The sequence below is a fragment of the Corapipo altera genome, unplaced genomic scaffold, assembly GCF_003945725.1.
Source record: "Corapipo altera isolate COAL_440 unplaced genomic scaffold, ASM394572v1 22b, whole genome shotgun sequence".
In the NCBI taxonomy this organism is placed as follows: Eukaryota; Metazoa; Chordata; class Aves; order Passeriformes; family Pipridae; genus Corapipo; species Corapipo altera.
Window position 1 is genome coordinate 20,720,212 of NW_020884876.1, and position 12,408 is coordinate 20,732,619.

General features: G+C 41.8%; 1 protein-coding gene across 9 annotated transcripts in view; it reads right to left on the reverse strand.

The window, feature by feature from the left end:
- Nucleotides 1-2,671: 2,671 nt before the first annotated feature.
- EPHA5 (EPH receptor A5) overlaps nt 2,672-12,408 on the reverse strand; it is a 205,471-nt gene continuing 195,734 nt past the window's right edge. For 7 of the 9 annotated variants that reach the window (XM_027635820.1, XM_027635819.1, XM_027635816.1 and 4 more), the window contains one exon: nt 2,672-5,461. In XM_027635820.1, the coding sequence (XP_027491621.1) occupies nt 5,356-5,461 (106 nt within the window). In that variant the 3' untranslated portion in view covers nt 2,672-5,355. Of the gene's footprint in view, nt 5,462-7,430; nt 9,980-12,408 lie in introns of those variants that run through there. The other 2 variants (XM_027635811.1, XM_027635810.1) reach the window with 1 other exon arrangement.

A 12,408-nucleotide genomic window follows, 5' to 3' on the forward strand; every position in this document is an offset into this window, starting at 1 on the left:
AATAAGTCAGGCACCTGCTTAAGGACCCTTTGTGCAGGTAAAGCACCTTACCTTTCTGTGCAGGTAAATTTATTAGCTGGTGCCCACAGATTATAAGTGCCTCTTCTCACACTGAGCCTAGCAGTGGAAAATAATAGGCAAACTTTGAGTTGAGATTTGTGTAAGAGCTGGTCCCAAACCAACTGGAGCACAAAGCCCCAAGGAAATTGCCTAATTCCTTAGTGCTCACTTAAAATGGAGCATTGTTGTGTAAGGAATTTGCAGCCAGCTCTCATCTTTATTGGTAGTAAGTGTTGTTCATTTGCATCCTAATCTCCCTCTTCCTCCTGCTGGCCGAGGACCACGAGCCAGAGGCAGCCGCTGTCATGGATGTGTCTTCATGAGGGCACCACCCCTATTTATATGGCAGCTGAAATCAGGGACACCTTGTAAAACACACTTGTTCCTCAAGATTTCACTTGCCGCCTTTAATTTTTTTTTTTACATGGAAGCTTCTAGAGGTGGCGAACCTTCCTGTTTTCCCCACGAACTCAACCTCACCTGTCAAATGCCTCCCCATCACCTGCAAAGCTGCTTCAGCTTCTTTAAAGTAGTTTCCCCATTTTTGTATTTTCCCCTTAGCAGGCTGTCTGCCTCCATGACACTATCAAGGATATTGTCTACATGGGGTAAGTTAACACTGTTTTTTCGCCTCTCCTCAGAACCCCTCCGATTCCTTCCAGCATCTGTCACCATTGTGGTCCAGCAGCAGACAACCTCAGGCTGAATAAGAAAACACTGAATGGGGACTGGTGTGTCAATCCAGAGAGATTTTATCCAAGTTGCTGACAACCTCAGTTTGCTAACCCAATTGACCTTGTGCTCCCTTTAATATATAAGGTAGCATTCCTCTGCTGTCCCAGCCTACCACGCTGCTCCTGGCCACGTTATGAGTGTACCACAACCCATCATCTGCCACGGTTTCCCATTATGTCAAGAGAAACAGTATATTCTCATCTGCAGGTCTTCCCTTTATCCTCTAGCAGCGGACAAGAAGATGGTAGCTGCCCACCACTGCCTCTGTTATACCTTTCCAAGGCCAATCTTTTTCCCCCTTGCCCCTCGGCCTTTCCCACCTATGGGTTTTCTCACCTCTCTTTAAGGCTGGCCTATGCGACTTTGCAGCATGTGGGTGCCCACAAATCCATGTGGCAGGGGATGTGGTAGGGGGTGTTCCAGCTGGCCATGGGTCTGCTGGGGTCCCGCCCCAAAAAAATTCAGAGAAAATCAGACCCTGTGAGTAATAAAAAAAAAAAAAAAAAAATCACAAAAAATTGGTATTTCTGAGGGATGTGTGGCCAGGAGCTGTTCTGGGGCTTGGTTGTTTCAGCAGGCCCTTTGCCCCACAAACCAGACAAAAAAGCATATTTTTCCCCAAAAAAACAAAAAAGAGAGAAGAGCCTGCAACAAGGTAGGATGTGTTTGTGTGGGTCTACACATCTCCCTCATCCCAAAGGCCCCTCTTTCCCCCAGGGACCACAAGATTGGCACCAAGTCTGTGTTTAGGAGAGAAAAAATAAAGATAATTTATTTCCTTTTCTTTATTTCCTGATGCTTCATGGAAAGCCGAGGGGGTACGAATGTGTGTGATCCACAACTGGATGTTGCTGTTAGTGAAAGGGTTTTATTTTTATGAAAAAATAGAAAATTTCGTATCTTACACTACAGAAAAACCAAACATGTACACAAACAAAATGCACAGAGAGCATCCAAGGAGGGAGAAGGGGGGAGGAATAAATACAGCAATGCTACAGTCTCCTATAAGTTAAAACACTGATGCAAGGAGCTGAGACAGATGCTGTGGCTCTGGCAGCACTGGATGCACCAGCTCCTGCCCTACCTGCCGTAAGGAATTATGATAAAGGATTGGAAACTAAGTGTTAATTTTAAAGAGTGCTACTGACGTATTTTACATATGCTTTAACAACTAATTTCAAGTTCACAGTAGTCCAAGGAGTCACACTTTCTTGACCACTGGGACTTTCTACATTATATTCAACACTGAATACAGAAAAAAATTTTCTATCTTCATTTTTTGTTCTTCTGGCCACAAACATATAAAAAATTTTAAACTGATTTTTTTGCCTTTTAGATCAGTCTTCCTTTTTAATGTTCAGGTAGTTTTTCCAAGTGGTAGCTGCACAATGAAAAGGCAGCAATCTACACAAGCCATTCTTGGGGACACTTCCTTCTCCCAAAATGAAAAACTGTATCCAAAAGAGCCATTTTACCTCCCAGATCTTTTAAAATACCTTTCTCGCAACTATCAGCAAAATGTACTGCAAAAAAAAGAATTTGTTGGCTCAGCTGCAGCAGTAGCAAGCTGGAAAAGCAAAGTGCTTGGACTTACCATAAGCAGGAAATTCACTTGCAGCCCTTTCCAAGAGCATAACCAGTAAATGGTACTGTCATCTTGTTCTGCTGCACCCCAATACCTATGATCATGCCCAACATATGGAGTACTTGTACTTCTTGGACAGGAACCGAAAACCTCCATTGTCTCTGGAATTGACTCATGAATATAGAAGCTGTAACTTTTAGACACTACTCATTAAAACACCATTTTGTTTTACTTTTGGCTCCAAGACAAAGTCTATTATATAGAGATCTGTGGCAAAAACAGCTCTTGAAATAAATAGAAAAGGTTATTTATTTATTTATTGGAGGAAGCGAGAAGAGGTGCCCTATTTACAAATGCGGTCTGGCTTAAGAACAGTTTTGTTTTCCACTGGTTCCTCATTTTGAAGGTTATTTCAGTATCTGGTATGCATCCCAGTCATACAAATGATTGAAAGGGGATTTTGCTGTTAAAAGCCCAGGAAAAAAGACCAAACCCAACTCCTCCCACAGAGCCAACAGGTAAGGAATGAGATGATGGGCAGAAAGTGCTGCATATTTGCTAATAGCATCTTGGTGCCGCCAATGGATGCAGGCAAATAAACGATTCCTCATGATGAAATGAGTTGTTTCTGTCTTCCCACAGGTTATTTTCCCAAGCTTTGCAGACAGGGAAGCACAAATAATCCCAAGACTGTTCTGCTGACAGCTCTAATAATCTTATTTATTATATGACAAATCTCTTTTCCGTGCTGCAATTGTTATGTCTTGATACCCCCTTCCTCTTTTGTGGTCTGGTGGCTGCTAAAATGAAACAACAGGATGAGAAATCACACCATCAAGATTTGTTAGACCTTGCCATGGCTCCTCTCCCTCCTATTTCTCCCAATTGCTGAGGAACTCAGCAGTAGCTTGCAGAGGAGGAGGAGACCATTTCAGAACAGGCAAATATTGCCTAAAGAAGCCCTGCTGAAAGCAAGCAAAGCCCTGCTGCTAAGAAAAAACCACACTCAGCTCTCTTTTCCTAGACATTTCCCTTTTCTTTAGAAAACGTTCTTTGTATCAAATCTTATCCAAAGGCTTGGGGGAAATGGAAAAAAGACTTTGAAACAGCTGAAGGTGTCTTGCAACTCCTGCTTCTGCAAGACATGAAGGACACAGGCCTCTTTTCAGCACTGTATGCGCTCCTTGGGCTCTGCTCTGCAGCACTCAGTACGTTGATGTTATTGCCAAGGAAGGATGCCACAAGATGCAACCCAACATCTAAGGAAGCAATACATCTACAGAAACAGCAAAAACTTCGCATCCGTTGAGCTGCTTTAAAATTTTTACCAAAGTCTTCACAAAATAAAAGCCCAACTTATGAAAATGAAATTAATCTAATCTACAATAAAAGGAGAAGGATAGCCTCAAACTGTTTCTTGATGTGATTCCCAAGGGATCAGTTTGCCCTCAGGTCCCTCTGAAAATAGGAGCCATGGGCATTAATGGACACATTGAACCTCAGCTACAACCTAGTGCTGATCCGAGCCATGCTAGCCCCAGATGAATGGGATCTCCTTGCCCTCAGGATGCCATCACTGTAACCATGTTGGGCTGCTCTGCTCTTACCTCCCCTCTGTGCTCTGCCCCAAAATGACCAGGTCCATAGAAAACCGAAAATGCATGGAGAGACAATCTGGGACAGCACAGCTCCAAAAATAATCCCACCTCCAGTGTGGAAGAAATACTACAAAATCTCCATGCTGGATTAACACGGGTTCCTTTCGACACTGTGATCCAGGACTTAACCCCCATCATGAGTAGAAGAACAGCAAAATTCCTTCCTTCCAGCTAAAACCATCTCATACTTTCTCTCCTGGGCTCTGGCTGCACTGGGTGACAGCTACCGGGCTAAAATGCTGGTATAGAGGCAATCCCACATTATCTTTGGCCAGGACACAGGAAAATTGATCCCATATTGTTGCTGGAGGCCACCAAGAACCAGAACTTTTCTTCTGGATGTCCCCAGCCCATGGTGGGAAGGAAGAGGGGGGCAACATCTTTTATTTAAGCAGACGCCTCCTACCTCATATACGCAATCAAAACTTCTGAAGGTGTTATATGTTGCTCAAACGAAACAGCAGCAAAAATACAAAGCATAGGGGTAACACAAAAGGGAGACAAAACAAAGTGAAAGAGGGGAAAAAAAGGAATAAACCAAGGAAAGAGCCCCAATCTTGTACCTGATGCATAGCAAACTGTACAGTATATACACCTTCATCACACATTATCCTCCTTGAAGAGCAAACAAAAAAAACTTGGTAAGACAGAGGAAAAAAAATAAATATACACCCTGTATTGTATTTGCCATGGAGCAAGCAACATGTTTATATGCTAGTCTCTATAACTTAATGCTGTGTAACAGCATTTTTTTTCTTTAAATTTACAAAACAAAATATCTATTGAGAAATAATCTAATATTGCTCTTCAATACACTTCTGTAGACAAGTAAGACTTGAAGTTAAACTTCAGCAAACTGCAGCTATTGGGAGCCCATGAATGGCTACAAAAATCCTCTGCTCAAGTCAGTCCTTGGAAGTATTACCATGTGCTGCTGTAATTCAGTATATAAAGGTGCTATATATATACATATATATATGTACCTCCCATGTACAACAATGTGTGGTGGGGAGGCTTGTTGTTATCACCACCGAAGCTTAAGAGACTGGTTAACCTCATGTACAGCAGATTCGTTTCCATGTTCCATGCATCTTACATTGACTTCATGAAAATGAGGACACAAATAGGAAGAAAAGGAAAACTTTAGTCAAACACTGCTTTAGAAACGCTGCATCAGAAGCCAATGTCCTTCAGGTATAGGAACCACTGAATTTCCTTTTTTATCTTTTCTTGAGTTTTTTTTAGTCAAAATAAATCTCAGGGCTAGTGTACAAAGTGCAGGACCGACCCACTTGAGGAAGCAACTTTAGAACCGAGTTACAATGGCACCATCCCATTCACCAACTGGACCTTCATTTCTTGAAGGCTGTTCATTATCTTCTTCTGGTGACCAACAAGTGTCACTCCCAGGCGTCTCAAATCCCTGTGGGAGAAAGCAGACGTTGGTTCCATGGACCTCTCAGGCACACGCTGCCGCGCACACCACGCTCTGCATACGCTGAGGCTGCTGCCAGCGCCTACCCGTCACCATTGGCAGCTCCCGAAGCCAAGTTTAGTTGGCAAGTTTTATTTTCCCCATTTGTAAAAAATTTTTTTTATGGCTGACAGCATCTCAGAGAGGTGATGTGATTTGAACGAGATCACCTCACTGTCCAAGGAGAAAGGCCGGACAGCAAAGTGTCAGCATCATCTTTGGCCAAGGATTCTGCTAGGCGTGAAAAGTCCTATTTCCAAGAGAAAAGCCATGTAAGGAAGCCTGTGTTGCAGTTTCCTCTTCTCATGGGAGAGGTTGGTATTTGATCTCAGATACGAGCAGTAAGAAGTGAGGTCAATCCATGGTTCCTTTCTCTTCAGATAAGGCAAAGCCAAAGAAACGCAAATGGCAAAAGCTTCAAGCATGGTCACCAGCCCGATGACCCCCTAAAGTCAACAGGAATTGGCAAAAGCTCCCCTCTGGGTTTTTGCAAATCTTCCCATAAACCCACATTTCATTTTTTTGCTTTGGGTGAATTCTATAAGCCAAAGGCATTTGTGTTGAGTCTCCTACTGAGCTGCCATTGCAGAAAAGCTGTAAAATAAGATAGCTTATGTAAAATGCAGAATCAGAAGGAAAGTTTCTTTTCTCATGAACTCAGCCCTCTAAAATTTAGGTGTATAGTTGAAGGCAATCACCAAGATTCACATGAATGGTGTGAAAGAAGCACCTCCAGGGGACAATTTATTCCATCCAAAGACAGGAGTGGGACAAGTTGTCTGCTAGAGATACTACAGCAGGACCTTGGGTAATTAGATTCAATGACACATCTAAAGCCAAGTAAGGTCATCAGTTATGGCAGAGTATAATTGCATAGATTTCTTACTGGGTGGAAAAGTGTTAACAAAGAAATTGTAGGAATGAAAGCTCAGAAGAAACATCAAGACAATTGTGCGTGTGTTTCCAGCACAAGACACAGAAACTGCTAGAGAAGCAGTTTGACTTATAGGAGACATGGTGTTTTGTCTGAAGACTTCCAAAAGAGAAATATCAGCCCTTTGCTTTCTACTTCCAGACTGGACTGAATAAAGGATGTTTCAAAGTCAGGCCTTACTGTCCTGCCAATACACTCACGAATTCTAGACTGTTGACACGCTGTGGGCAAGTCTTTTAGGACAAAGCTCTCCACTGAAAACCAATGAGACCTGACCTCCTTGAATCTGCAGCTGTTTTTTGGAAACCATGCTGGCACATTCATACAAAGGCTGGGGATCACCAGCAACACCTGGGAGCCCAACCATCCCCTCACACATATTGCAAATGTAGCCTACAGTTCATAGCATGGCTGTGTGCTGGACTGCAGGCGTACATGTGTAGTGGCCACCAAAATATTTTCATGCAACGCATGAGCTGCCCGTGGAGGTGTACCTCTCTCAGCAGCTTCACATTCTGGACAGAAACTCCTGTGCAAGAACAACCAACCATCCATGTCCAAAAATTCACAGATGAACATTGCTTTGAATAAAAAGCAATCCTGAGTGAAGGCTAATACTTTAACACATAAACTAGTTGAAGCCAAAAGCTAGATCTGTTGTTCTCCAAGGACTGTCATGTTTTCAGCCTTTTGATTTGGAAAATACCAGACTTTTTGCTTCAGGCTAAACACATAATTTCATTATTGTACCCTTTTTCAGCAGCGCATCTCAACGATGCAAAAGGAAATCACAATCTAAGGGGCGTGGAGCAAAGCAGGTCAATGAGACACATCAGCAGTGCTCCTTACCTGGCAAAGAAAAGGCTGCAGCACCTGTAAAAGGTCTCTACCTTCTCAGGGGGACATGCTTTCATTTCTGCCTCCACTGATTTATGAAACTAGTTCAACAAGCCATCTTAATAATGAAGGAAAATGAAGTAATGCTATTGTTACATGCAATTTATTTTATGTACACAGCACAGTTGGAAGTTCACACCAAAGATAAAAAAAAACCAACAAAAAATCCCAACAAACCCAAAAACCAACACAGTATAGGACCTGATTTTTAAAAGAGCCAACATCCATCTTCCTCCTGCTGAGTGCTGCTCTGCTGGCACTTTTTGAAAATTCAGCTTTGTTTTTCAGGTATCTAAAATGCAAGCTGAGCTCTTTTGAAAATCCAGTACCATGTACTTCAGAGATGTATAATTTCTGATACTCTTGCATGTTATGCTGAAAAAAATAGCCTGAAACTTGGAGAAAGGCATGTATGTCTTCACATTTCACACACAGCCCCATCAGTCTAATAAAAAACTGCCTACTCACTACAAAGTCTTTTTTCCCCCCTCATATAGTATCCCCTTAACTCAATATCCTTGAGGATTGCCTCATTGATTTACTAGAGGGAAAGAAGAAAGAAAGAGTTTCTGGTTTCAATCCATTAGCTGCTCACCAGGGGATCCAGTCTATTTTTTTTTGAATATCAAATCCTCTCGAATGTGAAGCCACCAGCCAAAGGCATGGGGACTCCTCAGAGAGGCGAAAAGCAGTACCATGGTGTCTTTCACCTCTGCACAGATGAACCAGAAGACAAAGCTCCTGAGCCAGATGCTCACCTAGTATAAAATCAGCAGCTTTATTCAAAAGCCACCTTGCGCATAGCAAGGACAACAACAAAACTTTCAAAAAACTGCCCAGAGAACATAGGAGCTTTAATTCCCATTTCTAAGCACGACTTACAGGACATTGCACCCTCCTGTGCATCCAGTGCTGAAGGACTTGAAGCAGCATAAGGCAGAAGTCAATTTTAAACAGAATTGGGTGAGCAAACCAGCTTGTATGGGGACAAAAACCTCCCAGCAACTTCTGTACCAAAGAGCTGCAAAATAGCTGTTCTCAAGCTCCAGTCCAGAGCTGTCTGGCTCATGTTACTGCAGCCAAGTAGTAATTTCACTGGGCTCAGCTCTGCAGAGGGAGAAAAGACACAACTAAGACCTGTGGGCAAACAATTCTTGCAATCAGGATGCAGGCTGCACCTTGCTGTGGGAGTGACCCAACCCCTGGTGCTGGGTTTTGTGTGTGCTGCTGCAGCAGAGATAACGTGCACCCATGTGCTGTGTGGCCTCCCTGCTTCAAAATACTTGACCTCCCCAGCCATGAGACAACTTTTATTCTTATTTTAGGGAGAAAATCTCCCCTTTTCATTTCTTTCAGTCACATTGGGCTGAAAATGAAACCAAGCAGGAATTCGAACCCCTTATCAACACAGTACTAAAAGGATGATCTAAGGTGACCAAAAAGCCAAGGAAATAAAGGGGAAAACTGGTGTGGGCTCATCCCAAACAGCCTGTATACAGCTGCACGCATGCTGCTCTCTTACCACAGCCTTACACAGAAGTCCAACTGCAATGTGACAGTGACAACATGGTATCCCCTTCCCTGCAATATCCTCCATTTGCACGGGTTGAATTCACAGTCTCCATGTTGTAAGAAATATATTTAAAACATTTTATTTACAAATAGAACTACTTGTACACCATGGACCAGTTTGCCAAACACAGCATAGACTAGGACTGGATTTCCACATAAAACACAACCCCCTCACCAGCCGGTTAGTCATGCAAGAAAAAGGGACAGGTTCCTGAATGATCTCCATGGCTGGCAGCCATCAACCTATCATAGATGTTTTGTATTTCATCTCCCATCCAGGCCAGATTTCACCACTCTTCTGAGCCTGGTATTACTACAATTGCTCATGCAGACTGGGACTACTCATGGAGTTAGTGAGTTGTCAGTTTGAATGGGGAGGGAAACAAGAAGAACCTCAAAGACCTTCAGACGATGCTAAAGAGAGAGGAATCCACTTGCTAGGGACTATTGCATGAAATGAGGAACTTAAAAAAAATTGTTTTAAGAGTTCATCTGCTCTTATTCATAATTCCCATTCTACTTGATTACAAGATGAGAATTTGTTCAGAAGCAGACACAGCATCACAATCTCAGGACTGAGATTTCAGGTTAAGAATAAGCATCTAGAGCAGGTGAACTCTTAAATGCTCTTCATTCAGTATAACGTTTAATAAATAGTTTATTTTATTTTAGAAGAAAAAATATATACAATGCAAAGTAACACAGCACATATTATTACAAATATTCAGAGCTCTTCATCTAATAACAAACAACAGGGTGTCCTGAGATTCAGTGAGTACAGAACTTTCAAAAGGTGAAAATATGTAGTCCACATGGTTAGTAATTGGTCCAGTCAAAGATCAGACTGAAACTCATGTCATGGATCTATCTATTCTTGAGTATTGTCCTTGTAAAGTTATTCTTGCAGTGGATTGAAAGAGCTCCAGACACACTCAAAGTCACTAGGTGGTCCACAAGTTTAAAGAGCAGGTCTGGTCCACTGGAAAGGTTCCCTTCAAGTCTGATATCCAGTTGGAAAGAGGGGGTGGAGGGTGAGGCTCCACTTTTCACAAGGTGATTCATCCCTTTGCAAGAATTAGAGCTAAATGTAGAAATCACTCTTTTTTTGAACACATACATTTTCAGGTCTTTGCTTAAGCAGGCAGAGCTTAGGACTTGGGGCGATTCATCAGATTTTAATCTTTTGCTTTCAGAAATTTGTCACTAATACTACTCTTTGAAATAAATGCACCAAGCCGTTAGTCTGAAAGAATCGGGGTGGTAATCAGGATTTTGCTTTGCATGACAGGGGAGGGAGGATTAAAAAAAAAAAAAAAAAAAAAGCTGAACATCTACTATCTCAACCCTATCTCAGTCACGTCCTGTAAAAAAGCCATAAGCTGGGCACCCACAGTCACCAGTCCTGTGAGCGTTTTGGCCAACCCCTCCTACAGCACCAGTAATTTTTTTTTTTTCAGCAGATTATAGGAATTCTTTACATTCATAATATTTTTTTTCTCCTGCCTTTTCTGGCAGCAATTATCCAGTTCTCCTTTCTCCATCTAATTTCTACATCTGTCTCCTACACAGTTTGAATTTGGTGAAGATAATTTTGGATGGTATTTGAAGGCAACTTCTTAAATTGTAAAGATTGTTTTACTGATGTCATTTGGGGAAAGCAAGCTTCTTTCAGATGTTCAGATCATCTTTTTTACCTGATCCCCCCAAGTCCCAGCTCTGGAATATACAGAATAGTTGCCTGTATTAAAAATGACAAGGAACATTTAACCTGAATTCTCCTTTGCAGAGTACAAAATGTTTTGTTGTTCCCTTTTACAGGGAGAAAAAAAAATTAAAACCTCCAGAAAACTAAAACCACCAGTATATCAACCTTTTAAGAACTTTGCTTATTTTGTTTATTTTCTGGGGAAAACCATGAGAGTCTCAGCTGAGCGCATTAGGAGCCATTTTTCTCCCTTACTTTGTTTTTTAAGGGCAGTCTGCCAGTTTACATCAATCTGAGCATGTGGTTCAGGCCTTCAATATGTGACGCTTTCCCTCTTTAGCCACTATGATGATTTCTCTTTTTTTTTTTTAATAGCTGAGAATCTGGTCTTTTGTCTTTTTTCACTACATCTGAGAGGAATGAGAGAAGTTTTGATTTGGATGGCTAGTTGGTTTTTTAATTAGTCTTCCACTGTTTTCCCTAAAATAGAACTGAGTGGGGTCAAGCCTTCTTGTTAAGCCACCACTGCAACACAAAGGTATGTGGGCTGAGAGAGAGAAGAACCATCTCTGCAAGCACCTCTGTCCACAGGTAGCTGGGGTGGGGACAGGGAATTTATTTACTGGCATGGATAACTAACTAGCTCGAATTAGTTTCAACCTTTTTTCCAGTTTCAACTAAAATGCAAGATGGATCCATGAAATGCTTCCTTTCACTTTATAAAAACTCAAACAACCAAAATCCAGAAGCTCCCTAGGCTCCCAGGCATCAGCTCCTTTGCGCTGCTCTGCTGCTGTAAAAGCCCAGAAGAAAGCTGAAGCTGAGCAGCTCAGATATGTTGTCTCCACTGGGGTGAGTAGGATGACACTTGTGCTATAGAGAACATACTGGGACCTGGTGTGGGGGCCTTAGAGGTGGTTTGCAGCTGGAGGTCAGAGCATCTCTGGCAGCTATTATTTCATTGAAGACTTCAGACCAACTTGCCTTTCTGGCTAGAACTGTACAGATAATGGGTTCCTTGGTTCACTGCCAATTAGAACAACCATTTTGAAACACATTTTGGGGAGCCTGAAAAGATCTTGGGGGATATTTTCGAAATTTCTGGAATATCAAAGAGTAAACATGGGGAAATAGTTGAGTTTTAAAGTCAAATTAAGAGAAAATTTCATATCTGAAATTGAGGAATTGGGAGATTAGGAATAGTTTTGTCAGCAGCATGGAAAGCTAAGACTGTGTCAGCACAGAGGGATGGTAAAACTGTTTGAAGTTACAAGAGTAACTTCTAATTTGCTGTCAAAAATCCCCACTAAGTTGGGCTTAAATTCAACACTTTCGCTGATGCAAACCAAAGCATTTCACTTCTAAGCATTTCATTTAGAGCTCTTGAAATTACATAAAATTCTAAAGAGGAACAAACTAGAAGCCTATTTTTCTTTTCTGACATGGCTAATTCAGCTAAACAGCAATAAATATGTGATGTAACAACAATAAATCTGTGATGTATTTTAGACAATCTGTATTTTCTACCAGAATTTGCTCTGGTTATAAGAATGAGGTGGTATAATAGATGAGAATGCTCCTTTTCTCTTAAATTACTGCTTCATCCTATCCCTCTTCTTCCCATTCAACTACTAAGTATTGCTGCTGTGTGGGCATCCTGGGGATGGCCTTCTTCCTTGGCTAACATTTGTAGATTACCAATCTAAACTGTTGAGTCCTCAAAAGCCAAAGTAACGTGGCATGTAATTTCAGGACTAGGCTGGTAGGCAACATGTAAGAATCTCAGGA